At 50.3% G+C, this 26424-nt stretch overlaps 1 protein-coding gene across 1 annotated transcript; it reads right to left on the reverse strand.

The window, feature by feature from the left end:
- Positions 1–13: 13 nt before the first annotated feature.
- Positions 14–9199, reverse strand: LOC102565229 (zinc finger protein CKR1). Its single transcript, XM_014600610.3, has 4 exons — positions 9034–9199; positions 7964–8084; positions 4703–4816; positions 14–4154 (listed from the first exon to the last, which is right to left on the reverse strand). Exons 2-4 carry the CDS (start codon positions 8049–8051, stop codon positions 2182–2184), a joined length of 2175 nt encoding a protein of 724 aa, XP_014456096.2. The 5' UTR covers positions 8052–8084; positions 9034–9199; the 3' UTR covers positions 14–2181.
- Between the last annotated feature and the right edge of the window lie 17225 nt (positions 9200–26424).

Raw genomic sequence — 26424 nt, forward strand, 5'->3', positions numbered from 1 at the left:
CCAGCTTGGACAATTGCAGCATTTGTTATGTTTTAATCATAAGAGACCAATATAACAGTGGCTATGTACTGAAATTAAAAAAAGAAGATAAAACTAACTAGCAGGAAACCTTAATACACTGCATTAAAAAAACCCAACCCAACCCTATAATTAGAACTGTTTGCTACACTGTCCCCCAGCATTAACCAAACTTTTCTTCATGGACAAGGAGAGTCCTTGGATCTGTTAGAAAGTGATGGTGGAGAATACATGGCATTTATTTCTAAGCCTATCCACTTAACAAGGCTCAGGCCCCCTGAAAAGAAATGGGATAGTTGCACTGTTAGGACTGAGACAAGGGTTGGATGCGCAGACTTGCAAAGCCAGTCCCAAAGAGCTGGCAGTCTAAATTTTAAGAGTGGCAAAGAGGAAGAGGCACCAAGAAGGTGGTCCATGGCACCGGCTAGGCCTCAGCTAGAGTCCTGTGTGCAATTCTCCACATTTTAAGGAGGTGGAGAAGTTAGTCTAGAGACAGGCGATCAGAACGATAAAGGGGATGGAAGGCAAAAACTGGGCAGGCTTAACTTGAAGATAAGGAAATCAAGGTGGGGACACAATAGCAGTTTGTAAATATTTAATATAAGGGCTGCTCTATGGGAGACAGCAACCATTCTCCCTTGCCACAGGGATGAGGGTGCAAAGCAATAGGATAAAACTGCAGCATGGCAGATTGAGATCCAGGGAAAAACTTCACTGTTAGAACAATGAAGCAATGGAACAGACTTCCCAGGGAAGTGGTGGCATCTCCTTCACTGGAAGTTTTCCAGAGGCTGGATAAGCACTGGACAGGGATAGTTTAGGATGAGCACTCTTGCAGTTGTGCAAGGGGTTGGACCAGATGGCCCCTGAGGTCCTCTCTGGCTCTGTGACTCTATAGGGAGTGATTTGCCCAGAGTCACTCAGTGGTCCCAGGTCCTGCCTTCCTTGGGCTCCTGTGTTATGGTAAAATAGGCTGTTTCCTAACAGAGGGAAAAGCAAATACCAGGAGAAAATAAACCTCAGCAATGTAATTTCTAGTGTTAGTAGTCAGGATCAACACATGCCTGAGATGGGGGCTGCCAGGGGACTGGATTTGGTAATACCCTTGGGTTCCTGCTTTTTTCTTCCTGTGAGAGACACTCACCCCTGCCCTGATGGCAGGTGGCCTCACAGGCAAAGGACACATCAAAGCAATGATGGGCAATGGGTGTCCAGCAGCAAAGGGTCTTGGTTCAGGGCTCTTGCCAAGGAGTGCCACTTCCATGCCATCTTTCTCAGCATGGCTCACGATTGTCCTCTCAGGACTGAAGGCCACCTCCTTTTCTCTTCCCCCCCCAAAGTGACCTTCAGACTGCACCTGCTTCCTTTCAAACCATGCAATGAACTAAGTGATCTCAGCCATCTGGGCTCCAAGACTACTGTGTCTGAGCTCTAGGTCCCTTCCTGTTTTGAAACATCCTGAGTCAGCAATTCAAATATACACTCAGTTTATGGGAGCAGCTATACTGGGGCGTTCAGACTACTGGGGAACATTTGTAATGGGACACTTGGGCCAACAGGGAATGCTACAGTACTATGGGGGGTATAAATGGAGCACTTGGGCTAAATGGAAAAGAGTATAAACAGGGCAATGGGGCCAGTAGGGGCACAGTATAAACAGGATGCCTGGGAATTAATGAATCTTAGTGCTCAGATGGATTCTCCTGTGCCCAGAAGGAAGTGCTCCCCCAGAGCCACCTCTCCTACAGCAGCAAGTCCCATGAGCTCACACAACCCCTCCTTTCCTATGCTTGCAGGGTTGCTTCTGCTTCCCCTGGTTCCCAAGGGACAGAAATGACACCTTTCCCTACCTATGTTGAGTCATTAATAAGAGGAAATGGCCCTGAGTCCTGCTTGATAGAGGGAAGGGAAGAGTGTGTGTGTGTGTGTGCGTGTGTGTGTGTTGGGAGAGGTAGATGTGAGGTAGAAAACGTGGCAGCTCCTTCATCGCTGAATCTTTGGTTCCCTCGCACACTCCCCACCCAGCTTCTCCCTCTCCGTGGATCAGGCTCACTGGCCTGGTGCAGGTTGCTGTCATGGGCAGAGCTCACACTGGAAGGCTGTGAGGTTCCCTTCCCTCCATGGGTTCTCCGGTGTCCTCCTTTGGCAGAGGCCCTCACCCCATTAGTCAGCCCCTTGAGGGGTGGGTGCCTCCTCCAGCTGGCTCTGCTGTTGCTGACTGCGCCCAAACCGCTTCTTGCAGGCCCTGCCCTGGGAGGGTTTCTTATGGTTACCCTGGGGCTGGGCTGGCCCCGCACCCGGGGCAGCATTCTCCCAGTGGTCTGGGCACAGCTGGGGTGTCTCTGCTGCAGCTGGTTGGGCCCCTGCCTGCTCAGCACTCACCCGGCACCTCCTCCCCTTGGTGTGGGCTGCCCGGTGCTTGATGAGGTGGGCACTCTGGCTGAAGGCCTCCCTGCAGTCTGCACAGGCGTGGGGACGCTCACCGGTGTGCACGCGCCGGTGTCGCTGCAGGTGTGAGCTCCAGGCAAAACCCTTGCCACAGTCCCCGCAGCGGAAGGGGTCCTCACCCCGGTGGCTCCTTCGGTGCCGTGCCAGCGCTGCGCCCTGCCCGAATTCCTGTCCACACTCAGGGCAGGACTTGGCAGTCTCTCCTGTGCACAGGCGTTGGCGCTGCTCCAGCTGAGCACGTCGGGGGGAGCGCTTCCTGCGGCTGGGGCAGGGTTGGGGGGGGCTCCCCCCAGGAGGGCTGTCTGGCTTGGCACCTGGGCCCCCCTCAGGCTGATACCCTGCCTGGCTCCGCTGGTGCCGGGTCAAGGTGGGGCTTGGAGCAAAGATCTTCCCGCTGTCAAGGCAGGCATGTGAGGAGCTCTCCTTTGGGGGCTGCCCTTGGGCTGAATCTGCCCTGCGGCCAGGCTGGCCTCTCACATGGCTCCTCTGGGGCTGGGCCAGTACTGTGCCCTGGGCAGCGCTCTCCCCACAGTCCAGGCCTGGCTGGGGAGTCTCTGCTGTGACTGGCTGCACCCCCACACGCCTCGTGCCCACCCGGCGCCTCCTCCCCTTGGTGTGGGCTGCCCGATGCTTGGGCAGGGCCGCCACATCGTTGAAGCCCTTCCCACAGTCCCCGCAGCCTTGGAGGTGCTTGCTCACGTGCACACGCCGGTGCTTTGCCAGGTGGGCACTCTGGCTGAAGGCTTCCCCGCAGTCCGGGCAGGTGTGGGGGCGCTCCCCCGTGTGCACGCGCCGATGTCGCTCCAGGTGCGAGCTCCAGGCGAAGCCCTTGCCACAGTCCCCACAGCGGAAGGGCTTCTCGCCCCGATGGGACTTGCGGTGCCGTGCCAGCGCGGCGCTGCGCAGGAAGCTCTCCCCGCAGTCGGGGCAGCGGTGGGAGGGTGGTGGGGCAGCATGGGCACGCAGGTGCTTGCGGAAGAAGGCACTGCTGTTGAAAGCCTTGCTGCAGTGCGGGCACTCCAGGGGCTGGCCACCAGCGTGGGCACGCTGATGCCGGTACAGATGGGAGGAGCGGCCGAAGCACTTCCCACAGTCGGCGCACTGAAAGGGCCGCTCACCTGTGTGCAGGCGCCGGTGCCGGGCATAGTGCGAGCCCCAGTCGAAGCCCTTCCCGCAGTCGGCGCAGCGGAATGGCTTCTCCCCTGTGTGCTGGCGCAGGTGGGTGGCCAGGTGGGAGCCCACGCGGAAGCGCTCCCCACACTCTGGGCAGCGATAGCGCTTGCCACCGGGCACTGGGAGGCGGCGACCCGGCCCAGGCTTCTGCTTCATGTGGGACACCTGGTGCGTGCCCAGAGAGGCCCTGTCCTTGAAGTTCTCCCCACATTCAGGGCAGAGGCAGAACTCCTCACCAGCCAGGGGCAAGGCTTTGTTCAGCCCCACTTCAGGCCTCTCCGTGCCATGGTCCTTCCCTGTGGCTGCTCCAGCTCTCAGTCTCTTGAGGCTGCCATTCCATGGAGCTGCCTGGTCACCTTTCTTCCCCAAAGGGCTCCCCTCTGGCCTGCGAGGCTTTCCCCCGTGCGGCTTCGGCGCAGCATCTCTCTCTTCTTTCCCCACCAATATTCCACATTGGTCCATCTGCTGGCAACCTCCCTGCCCCAGATCTTCCACCTCATCCTCGCTTGCTGTCCCTGCAGTGAGGGAAGAATCAAGACGTGAGTCATCCCTTGGCATACAGGAAGGCAGAGGGGCATTGGAGGGAAACGAACTGGTAAGGACCCCTGGGTGATAACAATAAGATCCGCAAAGCAGACACCTGATTAAATACTAGCCATTTTTCACTGACGTTAAAATGCTTTACTGACCTTGTCCCTCAAACGATGCACTTAACTACAAGGCTGACCTTGCCTAAGTGGTGCCCTAGCCCAAGTGACCTTATCCCCTCCTCCTGCCCTTCCACCCAGCAGATGCTGGTCACTTTGGTTCCTGCTCCAAAACTCCTACTGTCACTCCAACAGACCTACTTGTCTGCATCCACAGCTCAGGTTAGATGACTGGAGGGCGTTATTTGGCTTTATAAATCTATCAGTCTGCAAAATTGGAGCTGAATCCCAGGCCCCCTTGCCCATCTTAGAAGCCAGAGGGAGGTCAGGCAGGATGGGTAGGAAGACCTGAGGTCATGAGAGCTCGGGGTTTTGCTCCTGGATGGTTCCTGAGATGGTTTAAGTGGTTGCCTCACCTGCGCTGATTCCTCCTGGGTTCTCCTTTTCCCCAGAGTCCTGGAGATCTGGGACACACATTCCTTCCCCTTGCTCTAGCCGAGAGATGACATCTGGTTTAGAGATGGGGTACTCTGCTCATATGCAGAAAATATAAAACAGGAGAGAGATGAGGGTTTGTCCAGCATTGCTGCTTTCCACTCAGAGTGATCTTTCCTTTTCTCACACAGCCTCATTGCCCTACAGTCCTGCAGCCCTTCTGCCTCATCACAGCTTCCCTCTCCATCCTCATACCCTGGACATCCCACCTCCCATATCTCTCCCTATTGGTTCTAGTTTAAGGTGTGAATACATCTCCTTCTACTGGCTACAACAGCTAGGAATTACAGCTAGGGATAGAAAAATAAGTATGATCTCTCACTGACTCCCTGTGACACCTGCTTAAGTGTACCCACATTTCAAGCCCTGTTATAGCTTGTTTGCAAGCCCATGGCACATGGCAGCCTTCAAATGTACCAGCTTTTACTTAAATAACAACACTAAAAAACCTAGGAAACAGAATGCCAAAAAAGCATCACCCCCCCCCCCCCGGCACCTCCCCAAACTCTCACACCTTTGCAAACACTACGCGTAAGTCAAACACTGATGCACTTGTAAAGCAGGCCATGCCAGGATGCCTATTCCAGTTAAATCTGCACAGCGTACTCTAGGCCTGACTGAAGGTGTACCTTATTTCTGCTCCTCTGTGCACACAGATGGCAATATGGGGCTAAATCCCAATTCCCTTTGTGGTCCTAAACAGCTTGTACATAGCTGTGTAACTGCAGTTTTGACACCTACAGCTTGCAATTCAGTATCACCCATATTAGCCTACGAAGGGGGAACTCAAGGGGACCTGTGCTCCAGCTGCTCAGAGAAACAGAACCAAGCAGGTATTTGTGTAAAGGTAGGAAAGTCCCCGAGCTTTAGTCAGGTAAAACCCACTCCTAGACAGAGGAGGAGAAGGACTCTTTCACCTTTTAGCCAAGGCATTTGCCCAGGGAGTAAGAGACTGTTCCTTATACAGACTCACACAGATGAGGGCTGCTGAAGAGCCTAGGTAGTGCCTAGCCCATAGCCTAGTAGAGTAGCACCCTGGGGCGCATACACGCATACTAAGCCGACTTAATATGATGACTTAACTAAGTCAACTTAAGTTAAGCCACATGGGAGTGTACACATGTACAGGTCCTTGACATGGTGGCAGTCATCTTGTGAGCTAAGTTGACTTAACTAATGTGGCTCAAGATAATACACCTCAGAGGTGTATTATCTTGCACTGCATTTAAGTCGCTTCTGCTCCATATACATGAGTACACTCTGACAGTTAAGTTAACTTTAAAAAGTTAAGTCAGCTTAACTGTCCAAAACAGGGATGACTGGTGCCTCCTGAGTCTGGGGAGGGGCGCAATTTGTGGGCAGGCCCAGTGGCAGGCCAAAAGCCCCATATCCACTCTTATACTTCTGTGCCATGGCTTAGTGCCTCCCCCTCAACACTGCCGGCCCGCACAGCAAAAAAACTGCCCTGTCCTGAGAGGTGCTGAGTTGGGGGCCAATCTTGGGGGGGGCATGTGCCCCACCATGTCTTCCCTACCAGTCACCTGTGCTCTGAAAGTTAGTAAGTGTACATACACCCCTGGAGACTAACTGGTTTAGAGAGGCATAAGCTTTCATAGGTGACAACCTCCTTCATGAAATGTAGTTGCCTACAAATACTCATGCCTCTCTGAACCAATCAGTCTCTAAGGGCATTTATACATGAGCTTCAGGAAGCAGGGGGATTGCTTTAATTAGAGCAGCTCCAAGAGCCGCTCTAATTAAAGTGCTCAGAGCATCATGTGTATTAGTGTCTCTGCACTGAAAAATGGCTGCAAAAGCACTTTAACTAAAGCTTGTCAAATAAGCTTTAGTTAAAGCGTACCCACCACCATTTTTCAGCATGGGGACACTGATATATGTGATGCTGGAGTCTGCTGGAGCATGGTAATTACCACACAATGAATCAAGACTGCTCCGCCGTGCTGTAATTACAGTGCATCAGAGCAGCTTCAATGCATGTGTATAGACACCCTAAGTTGTTACCCTGTCTTGCATTCTGCCTGACTTCAGGGAACAGTACTAATCATTTCTTTGATAGATGGGGGTTAGCATACTGTGCTAGGAAGCAGCAAATTCAGATTCAAAGTCCCTTTAGGCACTGGGGCGGGGGTGGGGCTGAGAATCTGGGTCTCTTAATTCCTCAGCAGGTGCCTTAACAATTAGTTAGTGCACTAAAGGTGGGAGACAGAAGTTGCACACGTAGGGTGATTCTATTTCACAACCAGAGAAACAAAATCCCAGTATATTTAAGCATCAATGCTGCGGTGGTGTGGCTACATACAAGCCATTTAGGCACAAGAAGGGAAACAGAATATAGCCCATAGTCTTTCATTGTCAGAGCTGGTCAATGTTGTCCACTGGAAGATGTGGTTTCACCAAAATGGACATTTCCAGTAAAATATCAATCTCAACCATTTCTAAAATACCGCTTTTTCCAATGCAATGATGTAAAACTGTTTCCTCACAGGACATACAACATGAAATATTTATCCTAAATCTATTCAGTATGCTTTCAGGACAAGAGCTGAGAAAATGACAGCTGTTTTTATTTCCTGGCAGTTCAAAAAACAAGCTTTGAATCAACCTGAAACAATTTTCCCCCGATATTGTTGGTGAACCGAGAAATCCAAGTAAAGTAATTTCGTGAAACACAAAGCTGTCAAAGCAAGCATTTTGTTTTTTGTTTCTCTCCATCTTTTAACCTTTTTAAAAAATAAAATTGTAGCTGTTTTCAAAATGAAACATTGAAAAATCAAAACACCATTTCAAAACAATTACAATGGTTCTGATTTTTTTGTTTTAAGGGCCACCCGCAACCAAAAAAAAAATTAGCATAGTCAATGTGAACTTGTGTAAAATATCTGCTCAGCTTGAATCTGTGTGATTTGACCTAACAGTTTGAAATGGAAATTTTCACCCAAGTCACATCTCCATATGGCTTCAGAAGGGGTCTTGCCCTCATTAAGACTGCAAGATTCACATCTTTGTACCAGTTATTCACTGCTTTGCAGAGCCCAGAGAGGTGAATAGCAAAGCATAACTTAGGGCAGCCTTGGGGCTGCCCTAAGCCAGACCAGGCAGGGTGCTGTACAGCTGCATTATACCGGGGACCTCTCAGTTCCCGAAGGAAGGCAGTTCCTTACTGAGTGACATCAGGGTCTCATAGCTCTCTTGCATGACATCTCTGTACAGTGCCCTCTGCCGAGGGTCCAGAAACACCCAGTGCTCCATGGAAAATGCTCTCTGCTGTCTCCGGGAAGATACCTGCAACAACAAATCCCGCCTCAGTGCCTGCTGCTCCTGCCCCATCTCTTACGCTGGAGCAAAGGGACTCTGAGCAATGGCCCTGGCCCCTTATCCGCCACTGGGAAAAGGGCTGGGGAAAGCTCTCACACACCCTGGTTCAGCTCCCTTTCTAAAAGGAATTAAGCCCTGAGGCTGATTTTTGAGCCACATCCCACCCACAGGGATGTTTTAGCCCCTGCCCCTGGGTATTTTTTCCTCTTCCTAAAACTCTGGCTTAAGAGGAACTGAGTCCTAGAAAGATTTTCACACCCCAGGCTGAGAACTTTGTCACCTGGAAGGATAAGATGGTCTGGAGGGAAACCGCAAGAAGGAGGGTTGGGGAGGTCTCAGAGGGTGGCTTCAGCCCATGTCACGCCCAGGTTCCCCTGTGCTTAGCCATGCTGGGAGAGCACCTGGGCAGATTCCCCAGGGCCGCCCTGGTATCTCCTCCTCCCAGTTGCAGCATCTCTGAGCCATATGCTAGAAAAGGACCAGAACTAAGCCAAACAAGGGTGCAGAGAGGTGACATTGCCCTTGAGAGCAGCACACCCCCCCAGTGCAAAGCCCGCAGGGGCTTTCTTCCTCTTGACCCCTCACTATATGCCCCCAGGAAGGTCACCAAGGTGGCTGCAGGGGATGGAGCTGGGCAAGGCTAGGGGCAGGGGACCTTTTGCCCATTTCCTGCCCCTGCGGCCCCTTTTCTTCTCCTCCCTTCCCCCTTGGCTCCGGCACTTGCTCTCTGCTCAGTCCCTGGGAGCAGCTGCTCTCCCACAGCTGGACTAGCTCCTGCCTGGGCGACCAGGGGAGAAATCCTGTGCATGCCCATGAGGGCAGCAGCTCCGGGTCTCACAGCACCCTCGGTGCACAGGGCTCCTGTGTGCAGACAGCCCCTGCCCTGCTGGTCCCCAGCACTTTCTCTCTCCATCACCTGGAGTCTCCGGCTCAGGAGCTGGCGCTGCACAGCCCAGGGATGCAGTCCCTGGAGAAAGTGTCCCCTGGGCTGGGCATGGAGGGGCACTGATGAAGGTCTCTCCCAGCAGCTCCCTGGTGGTCCTGGATGCAGGAGCGGGCACTGTCTAACCTGGGAAGTTCATTCCCCGGATAGGCTAAGCACAGGAAATGCTTGGGCTGGGAGAGAGGCAGAGACAGCCTCTTGCCTTCCTGAAAGAGAACCAGAGCCCTCTAGCGGGAAGCCCCCTTCTCCCACAGGCACAGCTTCCTCCTGCCAGCGCCACACATGTCTCCTCCGTTTCTTTAAATCTCTTTTGAGGCAGGTGGTTTGCATCCACTTATGCAGCAGCATCAGCAGGCATCACGGGACCACCTCCGATGCTAACTGCAGGACAGGAGGCCCCTCCTGCCACCCAGCTGTTGGCTGTGGGTGACTGCAGGGACATGCAACATCACCCTCTCTGCAGCCCGGCTGGCACAGGCTCCACGGTCTGAGGACATGTGGGGTCTGCCTGGTGGGAAAGCATCAGCCACAGGCTGTCCTGGGGGTGATGGAAATGTCCCATCGCAGAGATGAAAGGGGAGGGGAGCCAGCAGGGGTGTGGGATGACAGATAATAAATTACATATGGTTTAGTGCAGGCCTGATGTGCAAGAGATAGTGAGGTATGTATGAAGAGAGAGAGAGACAGATATGGGGGTGGGGAGACAGCTAGATAAGGGGTTTGAAGAGATCAAAAAATAGTGAGTGAAGATGAGATAGAGACTTTGACATCACAAAGTTTAGAGCAAAACCCAGGGTGAATGAGCTGGTTCTGAGAGATTTCCTGTTTGCAGATGACACCGCCTTGGTTGCCCACAGTGAATCTTTCCTGCAAAATCTCTTGAGCAGATTTTCTGCCACATGCAAGAGCTTCGGGCTGACAATTAGTCTCAAGAAGACTGTGATCATGTTCCAAGAGGTGGAAGAACCAGTGCCTGACATCACTCTGGAGGGTAAATCTCTTGGTGCCATCAACAGATTTGCTACTTGGGTTGTAGGATCACTGGGAATCTTGATCTTCAGACTGAACTAACAGAATTGGAAAAGCAGCTAGGAATTTGGGGTTGTTACAGAAATGTGCACAGAATAACAACAAATTATTGATTAAGGTGAAGATGTGAATCTATGAAACTTGCATGCTGCAGTCCCTGCTTTATGGTTCAGAAACGTGGAGTGCATATGCTAGGCACATCAGAAGACTGAACAGCTTCCACATGAGTTGCCTGCGCAAGATCCTGAAAACAAAGTGGGAAGACAAAATGCCAGTGCCGGAGTGCACAGGACTGGCACACTTAGAAATCACTATCAAGAAGAGGAGGTTGTGATGGCTCAGCCTCATCATGAGAATCGGAGGAGACCATATCCCTAAAAACATTTTGTACAGTGAGATTCAGGATGGCTGTAGAAAGTGGGGTTCACCCTCTATGGCTGTACCGTAACATGTGCAAAAATGATATGAAGTTCAACGCCAACGTAGAAAGCTGGGAAGTGTGTGCAGAACCATGTCCAATCTGGAGGGAACATCTGGCACTGGGTGCAGCTCAGTGCAAAGCAGCTTTGATCTCGAGGATGGAAGCTAAGTGAGAAAGAAAATCACAGCATGCTGTAAAGTTGGACTCTACCTCAGACAACACATGCATCTGTGAAACTTGTAACAAGCTGTGTCACTCTTAAATTGGGTTTGTCAGCCACAAGCAGATTCATCAGGCACCTGACTAGGCTTCTTACACGTACACTATGATTCAGAGGGTCAACGGTTGCCTACATATTCGGTGAAGATGGATGGACTGGTGGAGACTGGGATGGACAGATCAACAGATTTACAGATGAATAAAAAGACAGATGCAGAGATAGATAAAGCATTAAGTGTGAGAAACAGATGGATAAAAAGCTGGGGGAAGAAAAGAACTGCATATGTAGAGAAGGACAGATAGATATGGCAATAGTAGATCAGTAGACATGAAGAGAGCTAGAGAGCTGATATAAACAGACCCTGAGAGCAGCGCTGATTACAAATTATCTGTGAAAAAAATTATTTTTGATAGATGTTTTTCTTGACAAAATAGACTTTTATTGCAAAAAACCTCCCACCTATTTTTTATGAATATAATGGACCATTAAGCCACTGCTGCTTTCCCTTCCCAAAGCTCACCTCTGCCGTGATACAGCCAGGGTGCTGCAGTCTGTCACTACAATCGCTGCTACCAGCTGGCTAAAAACTGAGCACAACTGACTTGATATTTCTCTCTCTGAGCCCCTGCTTACTAGTCATTTGCTTCATCCATCTGTCTTGCCTTGCCTTCTATGTGATAAACTCTTCGGAGGAGGAGATTGTTGACTCATATGGGTCAGATATTTAGGGGGAGTTAAGAGGTAGATGGGTACCTTTGGTGGCAGATAGGCGTCTCAGAACATAGATAGACAAGGTTCTTTGGGTGAATCTGATATCTTTTATTAGACCAACTTAAATAGTTGGAAAAACATTTTTTTTTTAAATAGATCAGGACATAGATATAACTTTTACACCAGCATGTAGGAAAGGACAGAAGATGCACCCCCTAAACTGGGTTTGCTTTACTTGATCTGGTAGAGGATTACTTGAAAGAATCAGGGAGGAAATTATACCTTGTTTCAGCAGTATTGGGGTCCACAACCAAACTTGGGATATTTGTTTGCTCTAGGTGAACAAGCTATTGTGTGTTCTCCAACATGCAATGGTTAGGCACACTAATAATAGCCCACCGGATGAGATGTTTTGGTATAACTGTCTCTTCTGGACGCTGATAAAACTCACACTGCCAGTGAAAGTTGCACTGGAGCAAGTATTCACCTGCCTTATGTCCCGACTCCAAATAAAAGGACTTAGATGCCTGTCTTGAAGGCACAGAGTCAGAGACCTCGGTGATGGCCCACTCTCTGGTACTTAGCGCCCATTGCCATGCATCCTACCTCTGCAACAAGAATGATTGTACAGGTCCATGACAAAATTCTTGGTTATGTGCCCATGCAGTGCTGGGCACAATGGACTTCTGGATCTTAGTTGGGGCAGAGACCGTCTCTCCTGGTGGGTCGGTGCAAGGTGATGAAGCCCTCATTGTTTGGGTTGTTCCCAGTCCCCGCGGGCTGTCTGTATCAAGGCTAGCTGGAATTCATGGGATTCAGCATGGCAAGCTGCTTGCCCTTGAAGCAAGGGTCCTGTGTGGCCTCTGCTGCCAAGTCAAGTGCAGGAGTCCACTCATGCAAAAGCCTCAGTTGGTTTGGCTGCTCCCCCTGGTTCAAGAGATTCCCACTCCTCTCACAGGGCAGCAGCAGGAGATCCCGTGTGCTCCGACTCGCTTCCCCTGCCTTGCACAGCTCACCAGGGCCTTGTGCTCTGGGCTGTTCCTGGGAATAAGCATTAGCGAGGGGATGTATAGTACAAACTGCTCCCCAGCTCCTTCTCAGCCTGAACTAGCAGCAAGGACATGAGCAGCATTTTGCAAGAAAAAAGGGTGATTTGGGAGGTCTTCAGCCCAAGTTACAACCCAGATCCCTGAAAGCTGATTTTCTACAGACAGACATGCGGACTTGGTTGGGAACATGCCTTGTCACTATATCCCAGGACAGACCTGGTCCCTGCCCACAGGACCAAACCCACCAAAAATCCTGTTAACCTCTCTCTGTCTTAGGGCCTTGTTACACCTTCCACAGAGAGCAATGCAAATGTTGATCAGCTTAGCACTAGCTTGGAGTGTGGAGCAGTCTTACTTCTAGTCTAGAAACTACCCGCACAGCTGTAACTTGCCACTAGAGGCCTGGTGAGCAGGGAGGTCCCTTCCAGCCCTACTTCTCTATGCTTCCCCTGTCCCTGAACCACCACCGCAGCTGTTCCACACTGTGGGGAGGGGCGGCTGGGGTCCCGCCAGAGAGGATGAGGGATTCGTGGTCGCTGCCTGCTTAGCTCTTGCCTCTGATGGTGAAGCCCAAGAGCCTGCAAGTGGGGAGCACTGGGATCTGGCTGCCCCAGGTGGGAGGGGGGAGTTTTCCTGGGGCTGGATCGTGGGATTGGGTGCCAGCAAAACAAGCAAGGGGGCATTTCCCCAAGCTGGGGGGAGGGGCGGGGGTTGCCTGTGATCAGAGCTGCTTGGGTGCCCACTCTGCACACAGCGCCTGGCAAATCCTAGAGCCTGGCTCATGTAAAACCAGAACCACAGATCAAGGGGACAGAGGCGCTGCCTGACACTAAGCTTGGCTCTCCCCACTTTCCCAGCACCTCTCCCCCAATCCCAGCCTGCCCGAGTCTTGGGGTTAACCTGTCTGCAGGCACCTCCACCAAGCTGGCTCCCTCCACCTCTGCCCAGCCCATGCTACAGCAGTGCCTGTATAAGGGGCTCCACTTTCATTTGCCTGTAGTGGAAGCTGGCTCCTGCCCCATCCGAGCTCACCTCTTAATCCATAGTGATCAGCACACCCGATGGGCTGCCCACTGTGGGCAAGACAACCTGATCAACTTTCAGCCATGGTGACCAGCTCTTAACATGGTTACTGGGGGGGAAAGCACTGCCTGGGACCCCCTTCCCTGTGTTAAGGATGCTGCTGGCTTGTTTAGAACCAACTTGGACCTGTTATAGCCCAAAGGGAGATCTGGCATTAACCTAAAGGTTAGCCGCGGGGCGGGGCGGGGCAAGCACCAGCAGACCCCCTTTCCCAGCTCCCTCCCTCTCCTGCATGGACAGTCCACCACCAGAAGAATTTCACCTACTACCTCTGGTATAGGATGGAAATAAAAACAACAACTCATCAGCTGGAAAATAATGTTAGCAGAAGCAGCCAGGGACATGAGAGCCCACATGCTCACCAGGGGAGAGAGAGGACAGACCTGCTCCCCAAGGGAGAGGCTTACAGCTGTCCCCTCTGCCCAAGGGCCCTGGTACAAGGGAGGGTTAAGACACCGAGTACAGGGAAAGCTTTGTTGAGGACCCCCGGACAGCAGGAGAAGTGCTACTCAGGCCTTGAGTACAGGGAAGCCATCGCCTGTTGCTTGGCCCTCAGCACCCACCAGAAGACCAAGCAGGTAAGTGCCCCTACACCTGCCCTGACTGCAGACAGAACTTAACCCAGCCAGGGCACTTGGCCGAGCACCACATGGCCCACACTGGGGGCTGCCCATCAGTGGCAATGCGTAGGCGGTGCACATGCACCCCCTGAAAGCACTGGTGCACCCCCTGACCGGCCGTGCTTGCCACTTAGCCGATGGGCAGGAGGGGCAGGTGGGAGCACTGGTGCGTGCCCTGCAAGTGCCAGCTGATTGCTGCAGCCACTCCCAGAAGCAGCTGCAGCGATAGGCCCTTGCCAGTTGCTAGGATCAGCCACATGTGTACCCTCCTGGTTGGTAGGACTGATCGTGGGGGGTGGGGCACCCCCCCCAAGGTGGCACCAGTCTCCTATGGTACCCATACCACTGCCCCCAGTGCACATGGAGCTCCCAGGCAAGCTCAGAGGTGCTGGCGACCAGCACATGCACTCCAGGGAGTGCAGTGACACCTGCCCTGACTGCAGACAGCACTGGCATCCACTCTGACTCGGCCAAGCACCAGGGCACCCATACCAGGCAGTGTCCCTGTGCCTGCCCAACTGCAGGAAGACCTTTGCTTGCCACACCCACCAGGTCCAGTAGTGGCGCATCTGCATGGGCAAGCACCCCTACCACTGCTCGCACTGTGGGAGGAGCTTAGGGGACAGCTGTTGGGAGCCACAGGCAAGAGGAGCCTTGCCAGCACCCCACCGACAGGTGGGAGAGGTGCAGCTTAGCTCAGCCCACCCTGCCCACTGCGGAGCCTATGTGGGGACTCCAGGGAACAGTACATTGGTAGCATGCAGCATAGCCGCCCTACCACGTGGCCTGGGGCAGGAGGCAGTGGCAGGCCACCTCCAGCTGACTCTGGTCCAGTAAAGCCGAAGGCAGAGGAGAAGCGGCCACACTTGGTGCCTCCTCGTGGCTGTGCTGTGCCCTGTAGGCCCCAGCCAGAAGAGCCAAGCTGCCCTCCCACATCTCACCCCAGTGTCAGGCAGAGGCTGGTTGAAAATTAAGCCTATCTCCACTCTCAGGGCTACTCCCACCAGTACTGACCCTGGAGGTTCCCCATCTCCTCTGAGCACAGACTTGTGGCTGGAGGAATTCCCTGGGCAGCGTAGGGTGGGTATGAATGAGACAGATTCACACTGGAGTGATTTATGGCTCTCTTGTACCCCTGGATGAGGATCCAGAGAGCCCCTACATGGTCTTAGAGCCCCTACAGCATGTAGGAACACGTGGGCTGACCTCCAGGGTTGAACAGGAGCATCTTCCATAGAAAGACCGATCCAATCTAGATGTAGAAGTCTTCAAAAAGTGGAACGTCCATAAAATAAGAAGTTTGGGGGAGGTCCTTTTGGCCTGTTTCCATTCAGAAGCCAGTAGGTCTATGTCTCTACATATGGTACTGTGGGAACACAAAATGGTACAAACAGGGGCACCTTGGAAATACTGACTATTATTATACTTGCATTGTGCAATTGCTCAAGGGCTTAGTTACAAACCAGGGCCTCATTGCTCTAAACATTGTCCACATGTGAAAAACAATCCATGCATGGAAAGCCAGTCATTAAGGCCTGATTTTTTTAAATAATAATATTTAGGCTTCTATTTCCAGAGCTTTGTAAGAGCCTTTTCTAAAGCACTTCATGTGGTTAGATGCTTATTAACCACGCTGAGTTCAGTTTCCATATTGACACAGAACCTCCTTGGGTGCTTTTCAAAGTCCCAATAAGTGCTAATCTTTTAAAACCAGATTAACATTTGAACTGAAAAAATGCAGACACAGACATTAGGGCTGGAAGGGACCTTGCAAGATCAATCGGGTCCACCCCCCAATGTTGCTTAAAAACACTTTCAGATACAGGGTGAACTTGCCAGGTTGTTTTCATCCCCCCCATAAAAAAAAAAAAAAAAAATTCTGAAAAATCAAAACATTTTATTTAAGACATACAAAAAACCTAGAACTCTTGGTTCCAAAATTATATCTTTTATTAGACCAACTGGAAAATAGCAAGAAAACTGTCCTTTTCTGCAAGCGTTTGGGATCAAAGTCCCTTCGTCAGGCTCTGGGAAAAGTGTAGATGGCACAAGATGGTAAAAAGTCCCCATAGGTAGGAAATAAGCTTCATTTGAAACATTTCATTTAGACATTTTTAAACAAAATGCTTTGCATTTTTGGAGTGATATTTGTTTTAACCTTTACTTCAATTTTATAATAATCATAAGGAAAAAAAATATTCACTAAAACATCAATAATATTTTGTTCAATCACAAAACACTTTTTGTCCAGCTTGCTGAACAAAAGTTGGAAATATTTTCATTTTGGGTCAGGCCAAGGTTTTGATAATGCAAAGAAAAGGAGCCAGGGTGGGACAGGAAACAACACTTAGTTATTTGCACAGACCTACTACCATCAATATACACCTCCAAAAATCAGGCCCATAACATAAATGTGGCATTAAGCCAAAGATGATTAAAGTCAATGCAATGCGAGGTATTTAGTTAACTGGATTCCAAGTCTAAGCTCTACTTTTAATTGCATTTATTTATATGCCTAGTATACACATATGGCCAAAATAACTCCCTCACCTGCCCCAAAACTCACTTTCTGCTTCCCAGATACGTAAATATTGCCATGAGATGCAAGTTTGGGCGATGCCAGTCTTTGATGGAGCAGGGGAATCCTCAGGATTTGGTTCTTATGAAGCACATACTACAAAAAGAGCCCCTTATCCACACTGGCTATGCACTTACCTCCAGTTTACTGTTTAAATGTTGAAGGGGCGTATTCATTGAGGGATTTTGTCTTACTCCAGTAAGAAACAGGGAGGGAAAACTGAGGCACATGATAGTTCAGTGGTTCTCAACCTTATTAGATTCAAGACACCTGCAAATGCCAGCTCTTGTCACTTGATTTCCCCCCCCCCCCCCAAAAAAAAATAGAGCAATACTGTTACAAAGAACTCAGAAAGACCACAGCAGGTCAGAATATATTTGACACTATGGATTCCTTATGGAAGTCTCTGGGTTTGTCTTGCATGTTAGTTTGTACACCCAACAGTGTTAATGTCACATGGTACCCCACAGAACTCCTGAAAGGCTCTCAAGGCATCTGAGTTGAGAATCGCTTGGCTAGATCATGCTGGTCAAAGGTGTGATTCAGGTGTGTGGTCTAATACCCCATCTGCTAAACCGATTTGTCTCACCTAGGATGGAGGGCCAAGCAATTTGAGATGGCAAGAGAATGAACAATAAAGGTTGAAAATTCTCCAGCTACCCAGCCCACCCGTACACTACAAAGTCTGCCAACTTGGCAACATTCTCTGCCAACTAGAAATCCACACACAGAGATTCACATCATCAGTTTATGAGCATTTGTATCACTGCATTTTTTTTATTCCCAAATTGTAAAAATCAGAGAGGGCAGTGTAACAAACGGGCGTCCCAGGGCCGCTCTAAACGTAGGCCCATCCACTTTAGTCTTAGGGCCAGCCGCCAGTCTTGCCTTGATGTTACTAATTATCAGATGTTAATCAGGCGGGAGGCTGCCAGGTAAACTGCCCTGATGACAAGGGCCTATGTATATGATAAGGGAAGGCTGGAGTTGTATCCCATGCCTCACTGATGTTTCTTCTAGTGGCTCACACTGGGACCTGAGCTCATGGTCCCAGCAACCTCACACTCGGTTCTCTCTTTACAAACAAACAAACAAACAAACAAACAAACAAACAAACAAACAAACAAACAAACAAACCTCTCTCTCTCTCTCGGGGCTCCAAGCCCACTTCTGGGATCAGGGCTCCAAGCCCTGTCCCCAAGCCCTCCCTGGGCAATCCCCATATCCTTGGTCCCAGGAGCTTCCTTAATAGCTCCCCAAGGCTCAGGGCCCAACCCGCTTCAAGCTTCATGCTGGCTCCTATATGCAGCCTCAGACCTCTACCACAGTCTGGGCACTACCACAGGTCCCTCCACTGACCTAGGCCCTGCCTCAGTACTCTTGGTGAGCAGTGGGAGCCCAGACTCAATCTTACCTACCAGGGATGTGGGGCTGGGGTCAGGAAGCACCCCATACTCACCTTTCACCCAGGCAGTAACTGGTTGGGCATTTCTGGGGGACTGTCCTGCCATGGACAACCCCACCAGGCCATCTGTCCCCAGCAGGGTGTGGGTTTTTTTGTCATGCCCAGGACCATGGGGCCGCCTCCTTCCCCATAGCCCCAGCTCTTACCCAAAGGGGTTGTTCCATGAGCGGCAGCTCAACTGAGTGCTGTTCCTTTAGCTGCAGCAACAAACTGCTGCCTCTTTGCAGTTCAGGGCTCAGCTCTTATAGAGCACAGCTGAGCCCTGCTCCCCAATCAAGCCACTCTGCCTAACTGGCTGTCACAGGTTCCTGCTAATAACAGATCACAGGGTGCTCCATTACAGGCAGTTGAATGCACTTTGACTTCAAATAAGGGGTTGCCAACTTGGAGATAAGAAGGAAGGTTTACAGCAGTATGTACAAGAGCAAAAAAATAACTCAGCATGAAGTCCTCGTGCTGACTGCAGGGGAAAAGCATGGGATATTTCACAGTAAACAGTTCGGATACAAGACCAGAACAGAACTCAGACCTCTCTCCCTCCACCCCTCTCAAGGTAAGTGCTCAGACCACCAGGCTACAGTCAACCTCTCTTACATGCTCTGCACTGCTCAATGAACCTTGAATTCTTTGTTGCCGGGTGGCACAAACTGAATAGGATACAAAAGCTGTCCACACTCAGCATAACCGCTATGCTGATCATGGATAAGGCAAGCCATTAAGAGGAAGGAGATGTATATCTGAAATCCATCACAGGAGAAAGTTTAAGCTAACCCATTCCCAGGAGAAGGAGACATTGATCCAGTCTGTACTAGGCTTGCTCTTGGAACACCTGTTGGATTAGGCCCCTCTCCTAATATATGTATCTCCAATATATACCCAAATATTTGCACAGAGAGACAGGATGCAATTCAAGGAGCAGATCAATTTCAAGACGTTGATGTCGGTAAATACAAAGGCTTTTCCAGCCTCAGCTCCTATATTAATGTGTTTTGCTTTGAGAAAAGATGTGTCAGGGAATACTTTCAGATATCCCCCTGCCCCTATTTGTCAGTATAAGAAAGAAAGAAAGAAACAAACAAACAAACAAACAAAACAACTGACTGAAATGTAATTGCCAAAAACCCCCCTTTAAATATATTGGTGCAGGGGACAAAGACATTTGTATTCTGAAACTTTAACACAACTAAGGAAAGAATAAATTTAGTCTATTAATACAAGTGCTTCTGAAAAAAAAAAATAAAAAGCCTCATGCTCTCTCAAGGTGCAGTAGGCGACAGCTTTCTTCCTAGGTCCTTCTGACAAGCTCTTCCCAACATACAAACAGAAGTTAGAAATGTCTAAGGGGGACAGCCAAGGCATGTTATAGTTATAAAAGGCCATCAGGGCTCAGGCACAAGAGTTAGGGCTGTTAGTTTTGTGCCCAACTAAACATCCTCAAGCCCAGGCATCATCTCCTACTTCACTGAGCTCCTGGGTGAGTCGAGTGACCAGACTCATTTCCCGCTCCAAGCGGACGAGCTTCTCCTCCATGGCCTTCACGCTGTTCATCAGCTCTGCCATCAGAGTCTTCATCACATCCTGGTTCTTCAAGATGGCTTCTGAGCAACAGGAAGAAATGTGCGTTTCAAAGCGAGAAGGCAGATTCCCCTTCTTCCTAGAGACAATGTCACAACAAAGCATGTTCTGCCCAAGGCATCCACCACCCTCCTTTGATTCTCCCTCCCCCATCCAAATCAACCCGATGAAATTGGTCAGGAAGTCAATAGTTTGCAATCAAAAGTACAGTCATGGTGCTTCTAGGGTGCTGCAGGTAGTTTTTCCCTCTTACCCCCATTCTCCTTACAATTCAGCTGCACCTCCCATGGTACACCACATGCACTCCTATAAATTTAACAATATCCCCGGGACCATAAAAAGGACATATAAACATTTTCCTAGGCAGGTAGGTTCTGAGAGGAAAGAGACTACATGAAGGAAATGTAACGCACAAGCTCCAAGGAGTGTTTCTATATCAAGTTTTTGCTCTCCAAAAAATGCCAAACACTTTTTACATAAAGCTTCACTTAAAATCCCAGTTTTGGGCAGAAACAAGTTCGACAGGCTCTACATCAGCACTGACATCTTATTAAAGATGGAAAAGAAAAAAAGAGTGGTATCAGACCTTGGGAAGACTGTTTCCTTCCATCCCCAAAAAGAGTCTAGCTGAACATATTTAAAGGTAGACTTTTGAAAAGGCACCTGGGGACCTTCAAATATTAGTTCCACTGGAAGTCCATGAGATTGTGTTCATAAGGCCTCGAGTATCCCATCACCAAGTTTTCACCATGGGGAAATAAGGGCCCTACATGTCTCTTTGCTCCTCAGCTTGGACAGATAATAGCAGCAGGGCAGGGCAGACAGGGGTCCACAGTTTGTGACTTCCTAAAGTTACAATCCTCTACGCTAAATTGTGTGAACAACATTCTCATTTTGCTGTCAAAGTGTAAAATATTTGGGGAAAAAGCTATCTTCGCTGTTTGTGGAGCACCCAACAATCTGTGTTCAGATAGAGCTACAAGGAACAGAGGAAGGCAGGTAACTGTTCTTTTCATTAAATGGAATGAGTTACTTCCACTTCTCTTCCTTCAGAAGAAGTGGAATTCCCATTTTCTCTGCTCACCTACTGACAATATGATCAGTTCCTGGCTCGTATCCTTCTCAGCAGTCTTGGAAGCAGAAGCCTCTTCTGCCTGCAGGGCAGCAGGGGTGCTTGCTTGGGCGCTTGCTTGGGCCAGTTCTTCCTTGCTCTTGGGTATCTCATCATCTTTAGTGGACTGACCTGCTGCTGAAAACCCAACTAGATGCAATTTATATAGATCAGAAGCGCAAACCAAAAACATCACTGACCATTATATCAGCTAATGGAAGCTTCCTAGAGCACCCAGAAACATTTAGTAGAGGGTGACTACTAGAGGGCAAGAGTCACCCATGACCAAAGAGCTGGAGGACCCTTGCTGATGATCAACCACTGAGCATCCAACACTTTCAGTGTTATCAGACTACAGCAACAACTCATTTTTTTACACAAGGAATTTCTACTAAATTCCTACAAAACATGTTTTTAAGACTGGATCGGTAGAATCTGAAAGATTACTGTATTATCCCAGGCAGGTGTAGATACTTCTACAAAAGCAAAACAGGAAACAAAAGAAAAGCTATTCAACAGCTGATGCATCTGTAGCCAGACTAGTCATGCAAGCCCCTGTCCGCTAAGTCTGTCACAAAGCAAGACCTGAAAAAAAAGCTCTTCAAAAGCCAAACAGCCCCTCTTCTGGTCTTACTGCTTATTTCCTGTACATCTGCCAACAGGGCATCTTCAGAAGTCACTATCATACACTCTCATTTTATGACTAAGGAAATTGAGATAAAGGACTTGATTAGAGGGTTGAAGTGTTTTGTCTAATGCCATACAGCAGGGATGTGACAGAGCTAGGAATAGAAACCCACTCGAGTTCCAGTCGGTTCTGTCCAGTAGAAGATCCTGCCCTGAAGAGATTCATGCCCCTCCCCTTCAACCACTCTGTTTGGGATCAGAGCTGAACATGAACAAAACTTTGCTTTTCAGGGTGGGGGCCACCGGGGTTATTGCCCTTGAAAGCCCAACTCAATCCAAAACTAATTTTCAAGTGTTGAAAAGTCCTAGCCTCCAGAAACACGGGATTTTTCCTCAACCAAAACCAATGCAAGAACCCACTGTAATATTATTCTGAGTGTCTGGCCAAGAAAACAAGCAATAAAGCAGAAATCAAATAAAAGGACCAGACTCTCCTCCACTCATCTGGCACCTATGATCTTATCCCACCATATGTACAGCCCGGCACAGACATTAAGATGCCTACTTCTCTAGCACACCGTACTGCTCTCAAAGCAGTCACAAGGAACAGCAAGCTCAAGGGCCCTTCTACCCATTGGTGACACATAGGGGGTCCACACAGGTGCACATGCACCCCCTGAGCATGGCAGTGCACCCTTGAAGGCAGACACCACTTGCCACTTCCCCCCCAGTAGCATCTGCAGGCAGTCAGCAACTGCTGCTGGCTGCCACCACCAGCATCTGCGGGTGGTCACTGACCCCTGGTTGGTGCCCCCCACTCCAGCTACTGCCAACAGTGCCGGAGCTCCTGCCACCAGCACCGCTGTGCCCCCCCAGCCACCAGGGGCACGCATCATTCACGCATCTACCCTTGGTGTTAACTGCTTTCCAGGGACTTGAGCAGGGTGGAATAAATAAAAATATACCATCATGCAATAGGTGGACTAGGACCACACTCACAGAAGCAGAACGCAAGGAACAGTTAAAGACCTGAATGGACCCATGGCAAGTATAGTATTCTTTCCTATAATAAATAATAAGACTTAGGCTATCCCTCTTTCCTTAAGACTGGAGAGAAGCCAGGCAGGCACCTCTAGGTCACTGAGATAGAGGTTAACGAAGGAGAGTTTGATCCACAACTGGGCAGAGAAAGGTCCCCGTACGTCTTTCATCTTTCTCCTCCCACAATTTCTTTAGCCTGCTCCTCGGGCTCCAGAACTGCCACCATCCAACTACACCCACAGCAACTGGCTCCAGTACCTGGGACCCGCGTCTCTCCCCTACTCGCCAGCCTTAGCGCGGCTATCCCGACCAGCACCGCCTCCTCAGCCGCTGTCCCCGCCTCCCCCGCAACCGCTCCCGCCGCCGCCATCCCACCAGCGCGCCTGCCCCCGCCCCCGCCCCGCGCGCTCTATGTACCGCTGAAGCGGACGCCGCCGAATCAACCTGAGGTTTACAATCAGGTCCGCCCCGCGCTGCCGCTGCAGCCGCGTCCCGCTTCCATGTGGCTCCGCCCACTTACCTGGTTGCGCCCACCCCATTGGCTGAGCTGTGATGCTGCTCTCCCAGAGCTGCGGCAGTCGCTCCGCGCGGCTCCTCGAGCGTGTGGCGGGGACGATGCTCAGCCCTCCTCCCGCCCGTGCCAGTAACAGTGCTCGCAGTGAATGCGGGATCGCTTTTAGAGGTAACTCATTGATGCAGCATAGTGACTCTCAGGGAGTCTTAGCCGATGTTCAGGTTGGCTGGGCGCACTTTCTGATGGTGGCTTGCCTCAAAGAAATGCTTCACCTGCTTTGACCCAAATCTCACCCATTCACTGGCACAGCGAGCGCTAGAAAGTGATAAGACGACTTATGTGCATACTTGTTGGTGTATATTTCAGTGTCTGATTCCCCCCCCCCCCCAGCAAACAGGATAATTTTGAGCTTCCAGTATGGTCATTTTATATTTAAGCCCTGGCAATGCTGGGGTCTGGTCAGTATTGCACTAGCTCCCGAAGGCTCAAATTGCGATCCCATCAGATCTACCCTGCCGCAGCACCCAGAATCACTGCTCCAACCCAAGTGGGTTGGGCTCTGCTCAGAGCTGTGGGCTCCACTCTGCCCAGTTGATTATTTTTTAACATTTTCACTAGGCTGCTCATCCTGACCACTGCCTTCTTTGGCCTTCTCAGAAGTGACAGGCAGAGTAGCTCCGTGTGCTGCATGCAGCATAATGCATACCGGTTATATTTTGTACAACTGGCCCGTGTTATATTTTGTACAACTGGCCGTGTTCTTGTCACTTTTCTCTTGGAATAGATTAGTGACTCCCTGAGGAGAGAGACAAGCAGAAGTAGCAGGAGGGAAGGTCTTGAGGTGTATGTCCACAGATACAGCGTTGAGTCTGGGGTGAGATTAAATTGAAGACATAGAGTGATTTTGGTAGAAGATGGCAAGACTAAACATCACACTGGTCACCAGAAGCCAGAGATGTTCTGTGGCATCTGTTTTCCCTTTCTGTCATGTGACATTTATGCTAGGAAGTAAAATGGACCTTATCCCATGTGACCTGCTGGTTTGACTTCTCAAAATGCTATTAAACAATAGGGTGGGGTTTTTTGGGGGTGTGAATCATCACCACTAATGGAAGCTTGGGGAGTTGCACCAGCTGAAAAGTTGGCCCCAGTGACTTCAGTGCCATGACATAAACTTGTGCCAGCTGGGAAGTTGACCCCTTCTAGTCTTTTGTATTCAGCTGGGGTGGGGGGAGCAGAACCCCCTCCCCCCCCCCCCCCCGAAACCTCTTATCTTATTACATATAGGAGAATTTCTGAAACATTTGCAAAGACATAAAAGCTTCATTTGGGCTTGCGGGGTCCAGTTTGTATCACAAGTATAAAGAAAAACAGGATTTAGAAACAGCACGACAGAATGGCTCAGATATTGGGCCAGTTTCTTGGCTATAAACATCTTAATAAAGGGTTTAATCTGTATGTCTGTGTGTCTGTCTGCGTGTCTGTCTGCACACACAGACCTGCCTGCAGCTGTGGAGGTGCACAGAGGCCCATGAGGTGCTTCCTGCTCCCTCTGATCGCCTCCCCCTTCTCATCCTAAGGCAAGAGGTGCCAGAAGCTTCTCCTCCTCTTCCCTCCAGCCTGCTCTGGAGCTGGACATGTTCCACCACCACCTGCATGAATCCAAGCCACCACACTCCAGTCTGGGCAGGATGGGAACAGCTGGGGCCCTCTGGCAGGACTGGGGGGCAGGGGGCTGCGGGTCAGGAGTGAGGGGCATGGGGGAGGGAGGGGGGCAGGGGACTGTGGGTTGGGAATGTGGAGGGCACTGCCAGTGCCAGGGGGCTGTGGGTTGGGAATGTGGAGGGCACTGCCAGTGCCAGGGGGCTGTGGGTCAGTAATGAAGGGCACCAGCAGGGACAGAGGGTGGGGGGCTGCAGGTTGGGAGTGAGGGGCACCATCATGCCCCAGGGGGGAAGGGTAGATTTAATAGATTTCATAGACATTAGGGCTGGAAGGGACCTCGTGAGATCATCGGGTCCAGCCCCCTGCCCCAGGGGCAGGAGTTAGGTAGGGTCAAAGGATCACAGCAAGATAAGCATCCAGGGTACTGCAGTTTGGTGAGTGAGGGGCACAGGTAGGGCTGGGATCAGTGGGCTGGGAGTGAGAGGCAGCAGCAGGGCTGGGGGCCTGTGAATTGGGAGTGAGGAGCACCAGGGTGGGGATGGGGGACTGTGGGTTGGGAATGTGGGGGGCACTAGCAGCACCAGGGGGCTGTGGGTCAGGAGTGAGGGGCACCAGCAGGGACAGTGGGTGGGGTGCTATGGGTTGAGAGTGAGGGCCACCACCGGGGCCCAGGGGGGCAGGGTACTGCAGGTTGGTGAGTGAGGGGCATTGGCAGGGCTGGGGTCAGTAGGTTGGGAGTGAGGGGCAGCAGCAGGGCCGCAGGGGTGGGGGGTGGTTTGGCAGTGAAGGACAACAGAATGGGCAGGGGCAGGGCCACTCTTTGGGGCCAGCCATGTAATCACTCCTTTGAAATCTGTCATTCATGATGGGCAATTGGCTAGTAACAAATATTTTTCATGGTCAGATGGAAATGGTGCTTTAGATTCATAGATTCACAGATGTTAGGGGCTGGAAGGGACCTTGCAGATAATGGAAGGGTGTCCTCAAGGATGAGGGCAAAAGCAATCTAAAACAGGAAGAGTAAAAACACCCTGGTAAAAGATCACCAAGGAAAAAATATACGGCAGCACACTGGGATTATTTTTTTTTAAGAACCACCTAAAATGAGTGGTAATTGGCCATCTAGTTCCTGTGTACTCTCAGCCTTGATGGACAGATACAGGGTGACAGACCAATGGGCAGTTCCACTGCTCCCCAGAGATCTTAAAAGATGAATTAATATTAATATTGGCTGCCATTCTATCCTTCCTCCTCCCTCTACACATTTGATTTAGTTGCTCACGTTCGTCTTGTCTGCTCTCTTGGTTTTGTTTGCTTTGTCTGTTTGCTCCTAGTTAAGAACTTTTAAATTTGGGTCCTTTAAAATACCAGCTAAAACAATTTCAAAGCCACTATAGTTTTATTCCCATAGCCTTGCGCTCCTCTAAGAAGTCAGCTCTCTTGTCATGGAAGAATATCACAAGGACATGTTCTCTCTTGGACTAACCCCAATCTGGTTTGTCCCAGATGCTCTTTACTCCCATATAATTGATTACTCTCCATCTATGATCTGTTCTACAACTTAAGTACTACTGAAGCCAGTGTCCCCAGTGATGTCCTGAGCCTGATTGAATTTTAACATACACAGTTATTAGTAAAAATGTGGGGAAATCTTG

Source organism: Alligator mississippiensis, chromosome 11, assembly GCF_030867095.1.
Source record: "Alligator mississippiensis isolate rAllMis1 chromosome 11, rAllMis1, whole genome shotgun sequence".
Classification (NCBI taxonomy): Eukaryota; Metazoa; Chordata; order Crocodylia; family Alligatoridae; genus Alligator; species Alligator mississippiensis.

Bases quoted from the DNA above. Each gene is read 5' to 3' on its own strand.
- LOC102565229 (XM_014600610.3), bottom strand. From the start codon at position 8,051: ATGGAGCACTGGGTGTTTCTGGACCCTCGGCAGAGGGCACTGTACAGA. The intron at 4,817-7,963 runs GTAAGGAACTGC...GCATATGAGCAG, and splicing joins TGAGACCCTGATGTCACTCA to AGTACCCCATCTCTAAACCA. The intron at 4,155-4,702 runs GTGAGGCAACCA...CCCTCACTGCAG, and splicing joins CCCAGGAGGAATCAGCGCAG to GGACAGCAAGCGAGGATGAG.